Genomic DNA, 19,926 nt, shown 5'->3' on the forward strand with positions numbered 1-19,926 from the left:
GCCCCGCCCCGCCCCGCTCCACCAGGTCGGGCCAGGCGGGCGCCGGGAGCTGGGAGCCGGGAGCCCAGAGTTCGAAACCTAGAGTTCGGAGCGGGCTAGGGAGCCGGCGTTGTCGCGGCGAGGAGGTGGGCGCGCTGGAGCAGGAGCGGGGCCGGAGCTGGAGCCGAGGCGCAGGTGGCGCTGGGTGAGTGGTGGGGTGGCGGAGGTGCAGGAACTCCCGCCTCCCTCACATCCCCGCTCCTGAACCAACTTTCCGCTTCCAGGGAAGCTAGGGGTTGGGGTGAGGAGGGGGGTCCGCACTTGGTGGGGCGCCCGCGAAGACTCCGAACAGGGAAGCGACACGAAAACGCACGCCGACGGGCCCCACACACGCGTGCACAGACCCACGCCCGCACTTGGGACACGCGAACACACATGCACTCGGAAAGGACGCGCCCAGTTGGCCACCCTTGCACTCCCAGGGACAGCGCCAGCCGGCCCGCGCGGACCCACAGCGGGCAGGGCACTCTGCGGTCGCATATTGGGTGCGGGAAAGGGGCAGCCCCGTGACTGCCGACGGGGGCGGGCCGGGTGGGACGCACCCGGAGGTTCCTGCTTCCTGGCCTCCCGCAGGTGAAGACCAAGACGTAAACAGGCGCCAAGCACGTGACAGCTCCGCAGACCAGTGGCCTGTGCCCCCAACCCCACCACGGGGCGGAAACCCCACCCTAGTCCAGGGCGCGTTTGCTTGGTCCCAGGCCGGACGGCGTTCCATTCTCCGCCTGGAGCGGGGATAAGCCCTCTCCCGGGAACCGCAGCACAGCGCCCCCTGGAGCCGGGGCGGAGCAGGAGTGCCTGGCTGCTGGGCAGGGCTGGGGTTAACTCGGGCTCCTGGACGTCCTTCTCTCCAGCACATTCTTGATGTCTGCATCCCTGAAGGTTTCAGAGACAGGCCCTTGATGGCAGTGGACAGCTGCCCCCGCCTGTTACCGCCAGCCCAGAGAGCAGCTGCCTGAGCGCCTGCTGGTCCCCTTCCTACCCTCACCTCCACTCCTTGCGGGAGTCGGAGTGTCCTCCCCCCAGAAAATGCATGAGTGTAAACGCTCCCTCAATACCAGAGTGGGCCTACCCCCTAGAAAAAGGAGGACGAGCCCCTCCCCCCAGGGAATGAGGGAGTGGGCAGTAGCCCGATGCCTCCTTCTCGCCCCACCCCCTACCCCTACACACACGCTGAGCCCAGCTGCCGCCTGAGCTGGGCAGGCTGCCAGAAAGAGGAGGAGGCTCTCGGTGCCCCAGGAGGCAGGGATCAGGGCAAGGCCAGAGGAGGGGGCTCTGCTGGGGAGAGGGGCTCAGTCTGTTCTTGTGAGGCTGAGGGTCTGGGGTGAGTCAGGGTGGCTGGGCTGTGTTTCCCTTTCCAGGGAAAAAGAAAGAAAAACAATCCTGTCCATGGAGCTAAAAATAGAGCTGAGGGCCGGCCAGGGCTGTGGCCTGGAAGGGGGGGATGCTCCTTCCTGGGGCCCGGGCGAGCTCTGGCAGGCCTTGGCCCTGCGGGGGAGGGGGTGGTTAGGGGAGAAAGGCTGTCTTTGCCCAGGGATGCAGGCATCAGCTGACCTGACCGGGTCACCGAGACCCCTAGGGGAAAGGCTGTGCGGTAGAGTATTTGTGAAGCACGGCGTGTAAGAAGTTGTCTGTGTGAGTGACTGTGAATAGAGGCTGTCAATGCGTGAAAGATGGTTAGGAGACTAAGTGCATTTGAGACTGTGACTGGGTGCGAAGGACTGCGGATTGTTGTGGAAGCCTGTGCCCTACAGGCCTGTGACACCGTGTCTGTGTGTGAGTTGGACTGGAAGATTATGGAAAGAAGGAACGCGGACCCACGTGACGGCTGAGACTGCTTGTGGCTGCGTGGTGAGGCTGCATGTGGGAAAGGTCGTGTGGGTGTTAGGGAGACTGTATTGTGTGCGAGAAAGTGAGAATACTTGCGACCCTGAGGAAGTGGAATGTTGTCTGCTGGTGTAGGTTTGGGCTGTAGGCTTGCAGCGGTTCGTCCCAGTGATTGTTGGGGAGCCAGGGGCCGCTCCTCTCCGAGGAATGACCTCTCTCTTAGCAAGTGATCCCGAGGGGAGGCTGGGGAGCACGGGGTCGCGCCAGAGGCAGGCCTGGGTTCGCGGGGAAAAAGGGCACCGTGCCGGGGAGTGGGGCAGGGCCCGCGTGTGGGGGGCGGCTGGGTGTGTTCTCCGAGCCGGCCGCCAGGTGGCGTCGCCTCCGCGAAGCCCAGGTTGCCGCCTCCAACCCGCCGCGGGGCAGGCGCGGATCCAGCCTCGGCCTCCTACTCGGGCTAGGGCGCGGGGTCCCGGCACCGGAGAGTGGGGAACGGCCGGCCATCGGCCTCTCGCTTGGGACTCTGAGGCTGAGAGCGTGTCAGGGAAGCTTCGCCTGGAGAAGCGGAGGGGGAGGGGCGGCCGCCGCCGCCCCGTGGCCCTTTGTGCTGGAACAATGACCAGCTGCCGCTGGCCCCGGGGCCCCGGCTGGGGTGGAGGGTGACCACCGCCGCCGCCGCCGCGTCGAGCCGAACCGAGCCCCCAGACACGCAGTCACAGGGCGTAGGAGGGAGGGCTCCCGACTGCAGCCGAGCAGCCCCTACGTGCGCCCCGGCGGATTCGCGTGACGCGGGTGCCTGCGCGTGTCCGCGCCCCGGGGCGGAGACGCCCCTCGGACCCTCCCCTGCGCGGCGCCTCCCACTCGCACCGGGCGGGGGCTGGCCAGGGCCGGGGGCGCCGCGGAGGCGGAGGCGGGGCTGGGCCGGGCAGCTCCGAGTGGCGGCGCGCGGGCCGGGGCCGGGGCCGGAGCCGGGGCCGGGCGGCGCGCCTGTGGAGCGCTGGGGGCGGCCTGGGGCTGAGCATGGAGCAGCGCGGCGGAGGTGAGGGGGGGCCGGGTCTGGGAGGCGGCCTGGGGAGCCCCCAACTTATGCGCGGTGGAATCCAGCGGGGAGACGGCGTTACCCAGTCGCCCCCACTTTCTGGAAGGGGGACTGGACTCTGGAGAATGGGTTAGGGGCTCCTGGCTTCCCGCCGCGGAATGGGAACTCATGATCGCAGACTTGACCCCGCTTGACTGGTCCTTGGAGTTTGGGTGGGAGGGAGACTTTCCCCAACTCTTCAGATCCGTCGCCGGCCCTGAAGCAGCTCCAGCCCTCTGCTCTCCTCAGCCCACTAAAAGGGGGGTGCTCCTGGGCCAGAGTGATTGCTCAGGGAGTGCTGGGGAGAATGAGGGGTTCCCATCTCCCACAGCCACAAACGCATTTCTCAAAATGGAGCCTCCATTTGCCCCTCCTTCTCTTTCGGGCTCCAAGAGCGGGAGCCGGCCTGGCTGGGCCTGGCTTTCCAGACTCCTGGCTCCCTGGGTGTGTGGCTCTCAGGGCCCGGCTCTGTGGCACTTTGGACTTACAGGCCCTCAGCTTCGTGGGGTTGGGGGGCCCTGGCTCACTGGGTCCCGCTGGCTGTCCCCTTGTCGGCCTGACCCTCGGGCCTTTCCGAGTCTTTGTCTCTTTTGGGTCCCTGTCTTTCCCTGAGCCTGTCTCCTTCAATTTTCACTTTCTCCGTGCTCGCTGAAGTGGGGAAATGCAACAGAGGTGCCAGCCCCCTTGGCCCCCTAAGAAGTCTCTTCCCCACTGTTCACTCCACACCCTGGAGTGGACCCAGAGAGGGGAGGGGAGGGGGTTCTCTATCTGCTCTGCTGGGGGCTGGGGTGTGTGGGGTGGTCTGAGCCCCAGCCCTACAGAGGGGCCTGTGGTCGCTCCCTGCGCCCCTCCCCCAGCTCCCCGCAGCTCCTGCCCCAGCGTGGACACCTCTTCCTGGTTCGCAGTGTCTTTTGACTTGGGTGGGAAGGAGGGCGGTGGATTTAATGGAGCGCATGCGAGAAAGAAGGGGAACAGATCAGGCAAAGGAGTTAGATAATGTCCCACCTCTCCCCACTGGCCAAAGAGAGAAGGAAACAGGCTCCCCTCCCCAACGGGCCCTCAAGCCACCCAGGCTCCCACCACTCTCATACCTGCGTGCCCACGTTCACAGGCTCCCCTGCACACTCTGGTGTACTCACCTTCCTAGTCACACACAAACATAGGAGCTCACACATAAACTCACGAACTTACTGACAAATCTGTCCAGGCACCGTCTCTCCCACACACCACAAATTCACTTGTTAGATCCGCATTTATAACTTTCACAGGCTTTCTAATGACCCCTGACCCACATACTCTTGTAAGATATACACATGTGAATTCACACATGAACTCATATGTATGTGAATGAACTGATATATCAAACATGCATAGACTCACGTGATGTTTTCACACACATTTTCATACACACGTGTTCATTTTCATGCTCCTGTGCATGTAGTCACACAACAAATAACTAAATGCACACACTCCTACTCCCAGTGCAATTCTCTGTCCACTTCTTGGCCCCGCTCTGCATGATGACTTCAGCAGATGCCTAAGTCCTGGTCATCAGCGGCCTCGGGACTGGGACTAGGGAGGGGGTTCCGGGTGGAGGCTTGCAGCTGCTTCCAGGAAGGAGCAGGGCCTGGGGAGGTGGAGCCCTCTTGCCTGGGCTCAGTGAAAGTGAGGTTTTGGAGCAGCCTCCAGAGGTGAAGGCGGGGCATCTACCTTCCTCCGCTCAGGGTTAGTTTGGGGACCTTCTGAAGCTGTAGGGTTTCAGAGAGGTTGGCAGTGGGGCAGAGCCTGTGGAGGCTGCTTCAGGCCTCACCAATTGGGTTTGCAGAGGCTAGGAGTTGTCATGGAAACTGGTATGAGCCTGCATCCACCTCTGGGAGGCAGGAGACCCCAAAGGACACCTGTGGACTCCCTAAGAGCCGCGGGTTTCTTATTTAGCCAGATCGACAGAGAGGCAGTTTAGCCACCTCTCTGTCTGAGAGAAACTGAGGCCCAGCAGGGGGAGGCAGGGCACTGCCTGGCCTTGGCTCTTTGTTCCCTAATTACCATCTGAGGTGCTGATTGCACCCCTGAGGTACCTCTGCCCAAACTACCCTGTAATGAGGCCACCTGACTGAGAGGACCAGGGACCTGTGCTTCAAGCTGGTAGAAAGGGCCCCTCCCTCACCTGAGTCCTGGCCTCTGTGGGGATTGCAGGATTGGGCTTGGGCCTGGGTCTTTGCTGCCAGGTGGCCCTGCGGTAATCATCCAGGCCTCCCATGCCTCTCAGCATCTCTGCTGAGTGAATTCACTCCTCAGCCCTGTTCAGACCAGCATTGGGCAGTGTGGTCTGGGGCCCAGGGGGAATTGAGGTTCATTCCAGCGCTTGAAGGGGGAGTCTTGGTGGGGATCAGGGCTTGTTACTGATGTCAAGGAGGTGTTTGGTCAGGATTAGTGGGTCAGGAGGGGTCTCAAGGTGGAGGGACTCTAACACCACTGCCCTGCTTACAGGTCACCTGCGAGGCCGCTGGCCAGGCCTGAGCCTCTGCCACCATGGCCATTGTGCAGACTCTGCCAGTGCCACTGGAGCCTGCTCCTGAAGCTGCCACTGCCCCACAAGCTCCAGCCATGGGTAGTGTGAGCAGCCTTATCTCAGGCCGGCCCTGTCCCGGGGGGCCAGCTCCTTCCCGCCACCACGGCCCTCCTGGGCCCACCTTCTTCCGCCAGCAGGATGGCCTGCTGCGGGGTGGCTATGAGGCACAGGAGCCGCTGTGCCCAGCTGTGCCCCCTAGGAAGGCTGTCCCTGTCACCAGCTTCACCTACATCAATGAGGACTTCCGGACAGAGTCACCCCCCAGCCCAAGCAGTGATGTCGAGGATGCCCGAGAGCAGCGGGCACACAATGCCCACCTCCGCGGCCCACCACCAAAGCTCATCCCTGTCTCTGGAAAGCTGGAGAAGGTGAGGACCGGCTCTTCCTTGTGGGCCTGGGTAGAACAGGAGTCCTCCCTTGGGAAACTGGAATTTAGAAGCTTATATAGAGGAAAGAGTGTGGGCTCCAAATTCACCAGACCTGGGTCCTAATCCCAGCTCTCTCTCATTCTGGATGTGTGACCTCAGGGAAGTCACTTCACCTGAGCCTCAGTTTCTAGAACTGAGATGAAGGTCAAATAATGTATAGCATAGTGCCTAGCATGTAGCATGTATGCAGTAAGTGCTAGTTGCTTACGTTCTGGTTATTCTGCACCAGTTATACGTTTGACTTTGGACAAGGCCTTTAACCTTGCTGAGCTTCCATTTCCTCATCTGTAATATGGGGATAGTGATCATATTTAGATAATGGAGATAAACCTTTCAAATTGCTTGACACAAAGCTGACACTGGTGGCCACCTCCACCAGTAGCCGCAATTGTTATGAATATATGGGCATTGGGGACCCCAGATGGGAGGGCAGGGAGTGTCATAAGGGCTCTGCAAGATTGGGCAGCTCATCTCCAGTGTCACATGGCACCTCATTTCAGAACATGGAGAAGATCCTGATCCGCCCAACAGCCTTCAAGCCAGTGCTGCCCAAACCTCGAGGGGCTCCGTCCCTGCCTAGCTTCATGGGTCCTCGGGCCACCGGGCTGTCTGGGAGCCAGGGCAGCCTGACGCAGCTGTTTGGGGGCCCTGCCTCCTCCTCCTCTTCTTCCTCCTCCTCTTCAGCTGCTGACAAACCCCTGGCATTTAGTGGCTGGGCCAGTGGCTGCCCATCAGGGACGCTATCCGACTCTGGCCGAAACTCACTGTCCAGCCTGCCCACCTACAGCACCGGAGGTGCCGAGCCAACCACCAGCTCCCCAGGCGGGCACCTGCCTTCCCATGGCTCTGGGCGAGGGGCACTGCCTGGGCCAGCCCGAGGGGTCCCTACTGGGCCCTCCCACTCAGACAGTGGCCGGTCCTCCTCCAGCAAGAGCACAGGCTCCCTGGGGGGCCGTGTGGCTGGGGGGTTTTTGGGCAGTGGTACCCGGGCCTCCCCTGACAGCAGCTCCTGTGGGGAGCGCTCACCACCACCCCCGCCTCCACCTCCTTCGGACGAGGCCCTGCTGCACTGTGTCCTGGAAGGAAAGCTCCGAGACCGGGAGGCAGAGCTTCAGCAGCTGCGGGACAGTCTGGACGAGAATGAGGCTACCATGTGCCAGGTGTGGTCAGAGGCAATGATGGGGAAGGGGCATGGCAGGACATCCCAAGGCCCTGGGAATGCAAGCAGCATTTCCATTTTGGCAGGGAAGGGTGGTTGGGTAGTTGTAGTTGTGACACCCCTGCCCTCCCCACCAGTTGTCTGGTGTAATTTGTGGAGTAGCCAGGTGTGGTGGCTCACATCTGTAATCCCAGCACTTTGGGAGGCCGAGGTGGGCGGATTGCTTGAGCTCGGGAGTTTGGGACCAACCTGGGTAACATGGGGAAACCCCATTTCTAGTAAAAATAAATTAGCTTAGTGTGGTGGCATTTACCTGTAGTCCCAGTTACTTGGGAGGCTGAGGTGGGTGGATCACTTAAGTCCAGGAGGAGGAGGTTACAGTGGACTGACATTCCACCATTGCACTCCAGCCTGGGCGACAGAGCAAGACTCTATCTCAAAACAAAAAACAAAACTTGTGGGGTGGAAAGGAGTCAGAGTGCATGGATTCAAACCTCCTACTGCCAGATACTAGTTTTTGGGCTTGAGCAAGTTGCTTAACTTTACTCAGCATTTATTTCTTCATCTATAATAGGGATATTTCTAGCTTCATAGAATTATTATGAGGATTAAATAAGGCAAAAGGTATAAAGTGATTAGACTAATGCCTGGTACCTAGGAAGTGCTATGTAGATGCTTGCCTTTTTTTTTGTTTTGTTTTTATTTATTTATTTTTAGTAGAGACGGGGTTTCCATCATGTTGGCCAAGCTGGTCGTGAACCCTTGGCCTCAAGTGATTCACCCGCCTCGGCCTCCCAAAGTGCTGGGATTACAGGCGTGAGCCACTGCACCCGGCCAAGTGCTTGCTTTTTTTATTTTTTGAGACAAGGTCTCATTCTGTCACCCAGGCTAGAGAGCAGTGGTGCGATTTCAGCTCCCTGTAGCCTCAACCCCCTGGGCTCAAGCAGTCCTCTCACCCCAGCCTCCCAAGTAGCTGAGACTACAGGCGCACGCCACCACACCAAGCTAATTTTTGTTCTTTGGAGAGGCAGGGTTTTGCTGTGTTGCCTAGGCTGGTCTCGAACTCCGGAGCTTAAGTGATCCACCCACCTCGGCTTCCCAAAGTGCTTGGATTACAGGCGTGAGCCACCGAGCCTGCTCTGCTTGATCTTGTGTTTGTTTCTATGATCATCATAAAAGCAGTTAGTATTGTTGTTGCAATTACTATTGTTGTTTAATGGAATCCACCCTTCCTGAGCCCTCGGAAGTGGGCTGCCAGAGCAGACACTGAGTGGGGAGTTGGGAAAACTGCCCAGGAGCCAGGTCTCTCTTCTCGCCTGCAGGCATACGAGGAGCGGCAGCGGCACTGGCAGCGAGAGCGTGAGGCCCTGCGAGAGGACTGTGCAGCCCAGGCACAGCGGGCCCAGCGGGCCCAACAGCTGCTGCAGCTGCAGGTGTTCCAGCTGCAGCAGGAGAAGCGGCAGTTGCAGGACGACTTCGCACAGCTGCTGCAGGAGCGCGAACAGCTGGAGCGGCGCTGCGCCACCTTGGAGCGGGAGCAGCGGGAGCTCGGGCCGAGGCTTGAGGAGACCAAGTGGGAGGTGGGCCAGACCAGGAGAGGCAGGGAGCAGGGTCACACAGAGAGAAACCCTGGAAAAAGGGGCCCAGCCCCACCCTCCCTCAGCCTGCCACCCCCAGAGGTCCTCCCCTTCCTCACCTCTGTGAGATGAGGTTCCCCTCTGTCCCTTTCTGGGAGGGGGGTCTCCTTGTTGGCCTTGTCTAGTGGCACGTAGCCATGCTTCCAGCCAGTAGTAAGAATGTGGTGCTTGTGGTGTGGAGGCACTATTCTAAGCATGTTACATGGAACAGATCATTTCATCCTTATAACAACACTGAGGGGGCTACCATTAGTCTCCCCATTTTAGAGATGAGTAAACTGAGGCCCAGAAAGGCTGAAGCCCCAAATCTGAACCCAGGCAGTCTGGCTCCAATATCTGAGCTCTTAACCAAGTCACTGTAGTACCTCTCCAGCAGGCACCTGGGCACTGCCCTCCATTGTCCCCACTCCTGCAGCACTTGCCAGGACCCAGTCACCAGTCCCCAGTCCCCAGGGCTTGGTGGTACTTCCACAGTGTCTTGTGATGCTTTGAAGACACCAGCTTTGAAGCAAAAAGATCTAGGTCTGCTTTCCACTTAAGCCACATCTTAACTGTATGACCTTGGACATGTCACTAGACTTGCCTTAGTGTCTCCATCTGTAAAATGGGGAAAAAGATGGACTCTTCTCTCCCAAATGCCCAGCATGATGCGCAAGGCCTGTCCCCCCAGGAGAACCTGTCTCACCATCCTTCCCCACTGCCTCCCACCCCCAGGTGTGCCAGAAATCGGGCGAGATCTCCCTGCTGAAGCAGCAGCTGAAGGAGTCTCAGGCAGAGCTGGTGCAGAAGGGCAGCGAGCTGGTGGCCCTGCGGGTGGCGCTGCGGGAGGCCCGTGCTACGCTGCGGGTCAGTGAGGGCCGTGCGCGGGGTCTACAGGAGGCCGCCCGAGCTCGGGAGCTGGAGCTGGAAGCCTGTTCCCAGGAGCTGCAGCGACACCGCCAGGAAGCTGAGCAGCTGCGGGAGAAAGCTGGGCAGTTGGATGCTGAGGCGGCCGGACTCCGGGAGCCCCCTGTGCCACCTGCCGCCGCTGACCCCTTCCTCCTGGCAGAGAGTGATGAGGCCAAAGTGCAGCGGGCAGCAGCCGGGGTTGGGGGCAGCTTGCGGGCCCAGGTGGAGCGGTTGCGGGTGGAGCTGCAGCGGGAGCGGCGGCGAGGTGAGGAGCAGCGGGACAGCTTTCAGGGGGAGCGGCTGGCCTGGCAGGCAGAGAAGGAGCAGGTGATCCGCTACCAGAAGCAGCTGCAGCACAACTACATCCAGATGTACCGGCGCAACCGGCAGCTAGAGCAGGAGCTGCAGCAGCTCAGCCTGGAGCTGGAGGCCCGGGAGCTCGCTGACCTGGGCCTGGCCGAGCAGGCGCCCTGCATCTGCCTGGAGGAGATCACTGCTACTGAGATCTAGGGCCCTTGGCACCCAGCTCTGTAGGGAGCTCTGCCAGAGGGGCAGCAGCTGCAGATCCACTTAGGCCCTAGGGTCCACGGATGACCCCAAAGGCTGAGGGCCCCAAAGCCACTTGTCTCCTAGGATCCAGGCCTCTGGGTTTCTGCCAAGAACTCGGGGTGGCCCTATGACTTGGAGGAGCAAGATCAGACCACTCAAAGGTCCCCGTGTTCACTGTTACCCAGAGGCTCCTGTTACTACCCACTTCATTCTCCACTGCTGCCAGTGCCACTGCCAACCCTGTTCACAGGCGCTTCCAGCCCACTCCAGCCAGGGGAGCTGGGAAGAAGAAGGGGCTCCCTCCTCTCCACATTCCCGCCGACCCCAAAGCCAGAGAAAGCCAGATGGCACCAACTGCTCCGGATGTGCCTGCCCCCACCCTGCCCACATTGGGGGACAGGGCCGGGCCTGGGCTCGGTTCCCAGGTTTGAGCTCTGCAGCCTCCCTCCTGGAGTGAGGGGGCTGAAGTCAGACCAAAGGAAGAACTCAGAAATGTCTTGTTTATTTGTGTTTGTGACCAAGCAGCCTCTCCCTTCACCCAGGTTTATGGCCTCGTTTTCACTTGTATATTTTTCACACTGTAAATTTCTTGTACAAACACAAAGAAAAAATTAAAAAAAAATTTTTTTTGTTTAAAAATAATGTGAATGTGCTGGATAAAGAGTACGGGAACTTGTTTGACTCACACCCGCGCCCCCCCCCCCATTTGCTGGCTATTCTCCTCCCCCTCATAGAGCTCTCTTGGGGAGAAAAGGTGATGGAGGAAGGACAAATCCAGTAGAATGTCTGAGGTCTTAGTGGACCCCAACATTAAATGATCTCTCAGGATTTCAGGGACTAGAAAAGCCTTTCATCCTTTTCCTTGCACAGAATGCTGCTTGGGGTTGAGGAATGGATGCATTGACCCCTTCAGGGCCCTGTCCGAGAGTCTGTGTCCCTGGAGGCTTGGGCGACTCATAAGGGGCAGCGTGTGAGAAAGTGCCCACCAATCCCAAGCTCCAGACCTTGGCTTTCTCACCCCCTTTCCTGGCTTGGGAGGTGGGGGAACAGTGAGTGCAGGTGACACAGGCTGCCCACTAGCACCTTGTCCTTGGACACTAAGGCGGAGCCTTAATGACAGCTGAGGAGGGAAGAAAGTGGAAAGATGTGAGCCACCAGTGTGGCACTGGGAGGAGGCAGGGTGGGCAGGAGCTGGAGAGTCCTGAAGAAGTTGGTAGGAGAGGTCCTGGGGATAACAGGATGCTGGAGTCAGTGGGAGAATCTGAGGTTAGGGGAACGGTCATGGGATGCGTGGGGAGGGTGCGAGCTTAGAATCAGGAGTCTGGAGGGCTGGGGAGGGGGCTGGGCTGGGAGTTGGCTGGAGGAGCCTGGCGTCAGTGGGAGGAGTCTGGGGATTGGTGGGAGGTTCTGGAAGCCAGTGGGCAGGAACTGGAGCAGCATCAAGGGGTTGGTGGGCAGCAGGAAGGCCCCCATCAGTAAGGGCTGATGAGTCAGAGGGTGAGGGCCGTGGGCTGGGCCCGGGGACCCTGACCACAAGCTCCATGGGCTCCCGGGCCTTGTTTCGATAAGCCCGACGGATGGTGTCTACTGCACGCTGGTGGGTCACCTGCTCCAGACTCTCTCCGTCCACTGCCACAAGCTCAAAGCCAGCCTAGGATGGGGTGAGACAGTCACATCCCTCCCTCCTCATGTCACCCTGCATCAGCCCCCAACCTGAAGGCAGCATCTTCTCACCTCCACCCATGAGGACACTCCTCCCCCGTCTGGGTGGAGGGGATGGACAATGAGACTTTTGTGCCTGTGGTCGTTGGGGGCAGGGTGGGGCACAGACAAGGGCTCTTTGTCCCTTGGGGCTCAGGCTCAGGCTAGCATGAGGGGACAGAGTTTTCCCTGGGCCTGCTCATCCTGCTCACCTGAACCCCCTCACCCCAAGCCTCCTCCCACAACCTGGGCTAAACATGTCTGGCTGGAAGCTGAGCATGGCCAGCCCCACCTCCTGCCCGGTTTCAGCTGTGGGCTGAGAGGGTGGGCCAGGGCATGCTTCACCCACCTGCAGGGCCCCACTGAGGAAAGCGGCCCCCCCAGGGAAGATCTTCTCTATCTTCACCATGGGCTGCACCTTGGACTCAATGCCCCCAGAAATGCTGATGCCTAGTGACGGGGAGAAACACCGTGTGAGAGTGCAGCCAGACCCCAAAATGCAAACTCCCTGGAGAAACCTAGAATCCCATCCCCAAATCCAAGGCCCCAACTTCTACCACATCCCTACATTCTGTTACTACTCAAACCTCAACTCATTTCAAAATCCTCCAGATCCCAGCCGCTCAAATCTAGACCCACCCAACTGCACCCTGATACCCCAAATTCCCTTTTATTTATTTATTTATTTAAGACAGAGTCTTTTTTTTTGAGATGGAGTTTCACTCGTTGCCCAGGCTGGAGTGCAATGGTGTGATCTCGGCTCACCGCAAACTCCGCCTCCCGGGTTCAAGCGATTCTCCTGCCTCACCCTCCCTAGTAGCTGGGATTACAGGCATGTGCCAACATGCCAGGCTAATTTTGTATTTTTAGTAGAGACAGGGTTTCTCCATGTTGGTCAGGCTGGTCTTGAACTCCTGACCTCAGGTGATCCGCCCTCCTCCGCCTCCTGAAGTGCTGGGATTACAGGCGTGAGCCACCGCGCCCGGCCGAGACAGAGTCTTACTCTGTCGCCCAGGCTGGAGTGCAGTGGCGCAATCTCAGTTGGGCTCACGGCAACCTCCGCCTCCTGGGTTCAAGTGATTCTCCTGCTCAGCCTTCTGAGTAGCTGGGATTACGGGCGCCCACCACCACACATGGCTAATTCTTTTGTATTTTTAGTGGAAACGGGGTTTCACCATGTAGCCCAGGCTAGTCTTGACCTCCTGACCTCAAGTGATCCGCCTGCCTCGGTCTCCCAAAGTGCTGGGATTATAGGTGTGAGCTGCCGCGCCTGGCCCAATACTCCAGATTCTTTTCCTAGGCCCAGGCTTCCTAGTGTCCCCTGCCGGGCCCAGTCCCACGTGGACTCACCTAAGGACTGCTTCATCTTGGACAGTGTCACTGTCTTCAGCTCGCCACTGGGGGTCTTCATGGCTGCCTCCTCGGCCGTCCCCCCAGTTCCATTCTCTGAGGACCCTTGCTTGGCCCCCATCTTGGCTGCCTCCCCATCCAGAGGTCGTGGCAGAGGGGGTCTGGCCTTCTGAGGCTTGTGGTAGCGCCCATTGGCCATGCTGGGGGCAGGGATAGGCACCGGGGATGGGGAGCGTCTACCCGGAGACTTGCCTTGACCCCGGCTGCTGCGGCTGCGGCTCTGAGCCCGGCCCCGGATCTGGCTCTGCGGAGGGTGCTCTCTGCTCAGGGGTTCTGTCAGCAGCCAGTTAGGCCGCGGGGGCCTGCGAGCCACGTGGGGTAGCTGGGGAGGGGGTGTGCAGGCACTTCGGAGGGGGGTGAAGGCATCTACTGGCACGTCTTGGAGAGGGGGGATCCCTTTATGAGGGTGGCGAGGGGCAGAGGCACTCGGGGAGACCTTGAGGGCCCCCAGCCGCTCCCTCAGCTCCTCATCTTCCTCCTCCGGGAAACCGTTCACCGGCAGCAGGTAGAAGCCTCCGCGGCTGTCTGGGGAAGAGCGCCAAAGTCAGCTGCCCGCTCCTCCCCTCCCAGCCTGGACCACCTCTCCAGGACCCAGGCCTTGCTTTGGTTTGTGTGGGGCCTGTGAGAGCCAGGCCCGAGTTTGTTCAGGCACCACTGCAGTGCGGCCCACCCACCGGGGAGGCAGACAAACATGTTCTATTAGAATCGCTTATTTATTTATTTATTTATTTATGATGGAATCTCACTCTGTTCCCCAGGCGCGGTGGCGCGATTTTGGCTCACTGCAACCTCCACCTCCCAGGTTCAAGCGGGTCTCCTGCCTCAGCCTCCCAGAGTAGCTGGGATTACAGGCGTGCACCAACAAGCCCAGGTCATTTTTGTATTTTTAGTAGAGACAGGGTTTCGCCTTGTTGGCCAGGTTGGTCTCTACTCCTGACCTCAAGCGATCCACCCGTCTCAGCCTTCCAAAGTGCTGGGATTACAGGCGTGAGCCACCGCGCCCGGCCTAGAATTGCATTTTAATGCTTCCTGCTGGAATCGTTACAGTTCTATTTTAATGTGTCTAAGAAAAAATACGACTAGCACACCAAACGTAATTTCTCAGAGGTTACTGCATAGAATGAGACTAGATTTTAAAAGTGAGTGGCTTTCAAACCAACTATTAAGTAATAGTACAGGTGGTGACCAGCAGATGTGATAAAATGGCTCTGGTTACAAGAGCTTTCCTTCAGGGAACCACAATGTGCCTGGAAGCCACAACTGCCCCCAGTGGGGAAAGAAGTAGAAGGCCCGTCCTCCTTTCCCTAATCTCCCCAGGGCTGTGCCCCTCCCTGGGCTCTGGGACTCTGACTGACCAGGCACGGGGGTGATAAGGTGACGCTTGGGCGGCGTGTCCTGCCGGGCTGGTCTCAAAGCAGGAGGCCGGACTGGTTGGAGAGATGAACAGGTCAGTGGCAAGGCACCCCGCCAGGCTCCCGGATGGATGCAGCTCAAGGGGCTCTGCAATCTCTGCAGCCCTCTCCACCACGGGGTCCCATCCCCACCCCCAGCAGGGCTCAGGACCCAGAAGCCCCGCCCCCCACTGCTGACCTGCCCTGCTCTTGAGGGCCTCGAAAGCCTCCAGCTCCACAGGCATCACCATGCTGTCGAAGCGGCCCAGGTCTGTGGGGGCCACCACACTCCTGGGAGAGGGCGAGAGACAGCAGGGGTGGGAGGGGCAGGCAGGATTTCAGTTCTGGAGGTGCCAGGATGCCCTTCAGCCCTCGGGAGGTTGGGGGTGGTACCAGGGAACCCCTTCCTGCCCTCAAGCCCTCTCTGCAACCTCCTCCCACCTGATGTCCCGCAGCAGCAGCAGCTTCTCGGGCCTGTCAAGGATGGCCAGCAGGGGCCTCACCAGGTCCTCTATGCCTCCCTCGTGCACATACTGCAGATAGAGGCAGCACAGGTCAGACAGCAGTGGGGACTTCCAGAGCTGAGTGAGGGGGACACCAGGGCATGCAGGTGTTTCTTCTACGCATGTAGGGACCTATCCAGCCCTGCATGCCTTGGGAAAGGTTCACTCCACCCCCAGCTGCCACAGGGTGGTCTGATCTTGGTGACGGGGTGGAAGCCTGCAGTAATAACAGACCTGCAATAAATGGCAACAGCATCGGTAACAGCTTTGGGACAGACACTTTTCCAAGCCTTTTACATACCGTCTCTCAGCAACCACCCTGAGAAATGGTATTAATTATTCCCGTTTTACAGATGCGGAAACTGAGGCTCAGAGAGGACTTCACTCAAAGCCACACAGATAAGGAAGTGTGAAGAGGGATTGGAACCCGGGAAGTCTAACTCTTGCCTGCTGTGATGCCGGAAAAGGATGTGCAGGGAGTGGACTCTCCTCCCCACCCCCACATCCCAGGCAGAAGGAAGGAATTTGAGCCAAACTCTAGGCTGTGTGCCCGGCTGTCCCAGCATGTGTCTGCACACAGACCTACAAATTAGGCTTTGTTCGGGGCTGGAATAGGAGCCTTGGGGAAGGGCTGGCTCTGCAGACAGCCTCTCCAATCAGTTCCCTTGGAGGGGGGCAGGGTGGAGCCCCTTCTGCCTGGCACTGCCCGGATGCCACCAGCCACACCCCACTGACTCTGAAGACCTGAACACTGGGAGCCATCCCATTTGGACAGCACACCGCCCCCTTGTGGCAAGAGGGAGACTGAGTCAGGGACATGCACGCATAGAACACTTTCTATGGGCACAGGCACAGAGACAGAGCATGCCCTGGTGGTCAGAGTGAGTCATTCATAAATATCTGGAAATAAATACAATACAAACGATGTGTGTGGCCCCAAACCACACACAGTTACAGCGACTCACACATACACATATCAATAATACATTCCCTTTTGTCTGGAGAGACACACGTGGTGCAGAACCAGCCTCATATGTGCATATGCTTTAAGTCTGTGGACTTGGATTCGGTACCCACTAAGTGCCAGGCCCTGTACTGGGCAGCGGGGGCACAATGATCCTGTCTCAGATCTTCAGGAACTGGGTCTAGTGGGAGCGAGGGGAAGATGAGTCACATACCCCAGTGAACTACAAACCATGGGCAATGGGGCACAGGGAGTCTCAGAGGAAGGTGGAAAGATCCCAGTGGGCTTCATGGAAGTGGTGGTATTTTGACTGATTCTTAGAAGATAGATGTAGGGAACAGCACAAAAGTTGGGAAGAAAGTGTTGCAAAGGTGGTGTGGAAAAATGAGCAGATAGTGGTTTAAACGTGGCTATGGGGTCCATGAAGAGCCTTCCTGCAGGGCTGCTGCACAGGTTGTGACTGTGTGAGTAGCGTCTCTGAAGTTGTGCAGGTTGTAACCTGTATAAACCTATGCGGCGGCCGTGGGAAAGTGGAGGTTGGTGGGTTAGGGAGTTGAATCTGGGAGGACCTCGAATGTGAGAGCCAAAGACAATGGGTCACCTCTGCCAAAGACAGTGGGTCACCAGGTGGCTTGGGGAGTATACAGCGATCAGACCGGGGTTTCTTTTCTTTCTTTCTCTTTTTTTTTTTTTTTTTTTTTTGAGACGGATTTTCGCTCTTGTTCTCAGGTTGGAGTGCAATGGCACGATCTTGGCTCACTGCAACCTCCACCTCCAGAGTTCAAGCGATTCTCCTGCCTCAGCCTGCCGAGTAGCTGGGATTACAGGTGCCCACCACCATGCCCAGCTATTTTTTTTTTTTTTTTTTTTTTGTATTTTCAGTAGAGATGGGGGTTTCACCATGTTGGACACGCTGGTCTCAAACTCCTGACTTCAGGTGATCCGCTCACCTCGGCCTCCCAAAGTGCTGGGATTACAGGCATGAGCCACCGCGCCTGGCCAACCAGAGAGGGGTTTCTGATTCCTGGTCTGGCAGCTGTAGAGAGATGGCTCACATAGGGAGAGAGGGGAAGCCTGGGGTTCAGGGCTACATGCCCCAGTCACTAGGAGAACTTTACTCATCACTCCAGCCAGGGCTTCATCGCAGAGTTTCTGACCTCTTGGTGTGGGGGGCTTGGGTCAGGTTTGGGTGGTGGTTGAGCTCGGCAGGTGGTATGGGAGCACAGTGGGAGGTTTGGGCAGAGGAGAAGGGAGGGATGAGGGAAAAGGAGCTGCCAAAGAGACAGACCCAGAGCCCCACCTCGTGGCCAAGCCTGCACTGCAGGCCTACTGGAGGCTGGTACACGCCGCCCTACTTAGCGCTGGGAGCTGAGGGTGACATTTTCTGAGTTTAGCCCAAAGCCCCTTAGCTTCCCCCAGCACACACCCCCATCTGCAGCTCTGCTGCAAACCGGGCGTTGGTAACAGGATGCATAAATGACCATGTCTCAGTCTCCAGATGACAATGCATGGACACACACACACACTAGCCAGACACGTGCTTGCTCACATGCACACACACACACACACACACAATCATGCAGTCATATCAATACAAACCAGGTACCCCACAGACACGCCAGTGCACACACCACACAGACATACAACACAGCCCCACTTTGAGTAAGGTGAAGGGTGAGGGAATCCACAAACAATTTTTCAAGACCCCCTAGCTCGCCCTCACACACAGTGTGCAGACTCCTCACAGAGCCCAGTGTACACACACAGGCCTTCCTGAGACAGGGACAGGAGAGGACCTGCCAGTCCTGGAGTGAGTGAGCTGTGCCCCACAGCCTCCCCAACAGGTGGGCCCGAGACTCCTTCGAATCTGACTCTCTCCCCACCCTGGGGCCCTCTGGTTCTTTTTGAAGTGGAAGGGAACAGAGAACAACAGTTTAGGTGTTGGGGGAGGCAAAGGATTACTTACTTGGGCAACAGGGGAGAGGACCTGGCATGAAGCCAGGCTTGCTGGCTGACCCAGGAGCAGAGGGTGGCATGCAGTGAAGGATGGAGGCTCGGAGAGGGCAGAGGCAGGTGACTGCAGGGACTCACTTTCTCCACTTGGCACCTGTCCACTCCTTCTCTTCTCAGCTTAAATATCGCCTCCTCTAGGAGGGCCTCCCAGCCCACACCATCTAATGTGTGTCTCCTGGGTTACCCTCTCATGTTCTTTTTCTTCACAGCTCTTCATGTGACTCATCACCATGGGCGTTTAGGTTCTAGTGATTTTCTAGCTCTTCTTCCTGTGAGCTGGCAGATGTGTGTGTGTGTGTGTGTGTGTGCGTGTGTGTGTGAGACAGGGGTGACTTCTGATTTTACTGACCACTAGCCTCCTGGCATCAAGCCCAGACACTGGTCAGTGGACAGTCGCCTGAATGAATGATGGGCTGGGTGACTGAAGGACCGTGTGCCAGGGCTGTGGATGGGATGAAGGCTTACCCGGGAGCAGTGGCGGGTGACAGCCAGCACCTCGTCATCAGTCAGCAGCCTCTGGGCCAGGTCCTGAATGAGGGGCCGCCGGCTCTCCCAGGCCTGAACCTGCTCATCCACATTAGGCAGCTGGCTGGAGGGACTCCCAGACCTGGCAGACAGCAGGGCCCGGCCTCTCTCCCGGTCTGCAGGGCAGGAGCCATCGGGGAGGGGAGAGGGGCTTCCCTCAGCAGGGCTGGGCCCCAGAACTGGCCAGCTGAGAGCCCAGGTACCTGGGGCAGAATCCTAGCCTAGCCTATATGCTCCCCACCATGGTTGCCCACAGCAACCTGCCCACCAATGCAGCACAAACCCCAGCCCTCAGCCCCAACACGGACCCCTATACCAGTCTGTTTCTTAATGGGATCTTAGCCCAGTGCCCTCAGGGCCCCCTGAACATGCACTGTCATAGTAGTCTGTTCCCCAGTGCATCCCCAGCACAGGCTCCCTCATCACCCCCAAATATATCTTTGGGAGTCCCAACACAAGCTCCTAAAATGCACCCCAATATCTGTCTGCCACCCTATCTTTCCTAGTCAGCTTAGTCCAATTCTTTTAGCTGCCCCCAATACGTACCATTCTACTTGCCTGATCCCCCATGCTTGACCCTGACTGAGTTTAGTCCAGAGCCACTCAGCTGGCCCCCAGCATGCACCCTCATCTGCCGCTCTGCTGTAAACTAGGCCTTGGTAAAGGGATGCATGAATTACCGCGTCTCAGTCTCCAGGTGACAAACTTCTGCACCGGGCCCATGCCCCCTGCTATGAAGAAGAAAGAGGCTCAGCTGCAGGCCTTGGCCTCCAGTCTGAAAATGGGGTTCAGGAGGGCTCAGGACAAGCTGGAATGGAAAATTCAGACTGGAAGTAGGTGGGACAGGGAGGCAAGAGGCCTGGCCCTGAGAGGCTTGAAGGCAATGCTCAGGCTATGGACTTCCTTCATAGGCAATGGGGAGTCAGGATGGTTTTGGATCAAGAGAGGGTGCAGTCTGAGCACTGCTTATGCAAATTCACTTGGAAGCAAATGTATGGAGGGAAGAACCTCAGGGACAGAGCTTGGAGAAGTACCTACCTTCAGGGAACAGAGGGAAAAAGAGGAGCCTTGGAAGGAGCTAGAGGAGTGGCCAGAGAGGTGGGAGGAGAACAGGCAGAGGGCAGGGCCTTGGGAACTGTGGGAAGAGAGATGCGCCGATGGAGAGGGGCCAGGCAGCTGTAATTGGAAGGGATTCTCTCTCCCATGGTACAATCACCTTGAGACCCCAGAACATCCCACCCCAGGGCGAAG

General features: G+C 58.4%; 2 protein-coding genes across 17 annotated transcripts in view; one reads left to right on the plus strand and one right to left on the minus strand.

The window, feature by feature from the left end:
- LZTS2 (leucine zipper tumor suppressor 2) lies at positions 1 to 10,807 on the plus strand. Of its 12 annotated transcripts, none has more exons than XM_054436144.2 (5): positions 1 to 184; positions 5,426 to 5,875; positions 6,436 to 7,095; positions 8,417 to 8,674; positions 9,446 to 10,807. In XM_054436144.2, the coding sequence occupies exons 2-5, from the start codon at positions 5,468 to 5,470 to the stop codon at positions 10,127 to 10,129; spliced, it is 2,010 nt and encodes a 669-aa protein (XP_054292119.1). In that variant the 5' UTR covers positions 1 to 184; positions 5,426 to 5,467; the 3' UTR covers positions 10,130 to 10,807. The 12 variants fall into 12 exon arrangements, with proteins under 12 accessions (XP_054292119.1, XP_063526236.1, XP_054292117.1 ...); XM_054436142.2 differs by lacking the exon at positions 1 to 184 and adding an exon at positions 1,210 to 1,360; XM_054436143.2 differs by lacking the exon at positions 1 to 184 and adding an exon at positions 1,488 to 1,671.
- The window catches only part of PDZD7 (PDZ domain containing 7), a 24,625-nt gene continuing 15,356 nt past the window's right edge, over positions 10,658 to 19,926 (minus strand). For 2 of the 5 annotated variants that reach the window (XM_063670160.1, XM_054436136.2), the window contains 8 exons: positions 19,356 to 19,406; positions 18,616 to 18,791; positions 15,112 to 15,203; positions 14,870 to 14,961; positions 14,635 to 14,706; positions 13,220 to 13,804; positions 12,219 to 12,319; positions 10,658 to 11,819 (listed from right to left, as the gene is read on the minus strand). In XM_063670160.1, coding sequence (XP_063526230.1) covers positions 11,448 to 11,819; positions 12,219 to 12,319; positions 13,220 to 13,804; positions 14,635 to 14,706; positions 14,870 to 14,961; positions 15,112 to 15,203; positions 18,616 to 18,791; positions 19,356 to 19,406 — 1,541 coding nt within the window. In that variant the 3' untranslated portion in view covers positions 10,658 to 11,447. The other 3 variants (XM_054436138.2, XM_054436137.2, XR_008492002.2) reach the window with 3 other exon arrangements.

Source organism: Pongo pygmaeus, chromosome 8 (assembly GCF_028885625.2).
Source record: "Pongo pygmaeus isolate AG05252 chromosome 8, NHGRI_mPonPyg2-v2.0_pri, whole genome shotgun sequence".
Taxonomy (NCBI): Eukaryota; Metazoa; Chordata; class Mammalia; order Primates; family Hominidae; genus Pongo; species Pongo pygmaeus.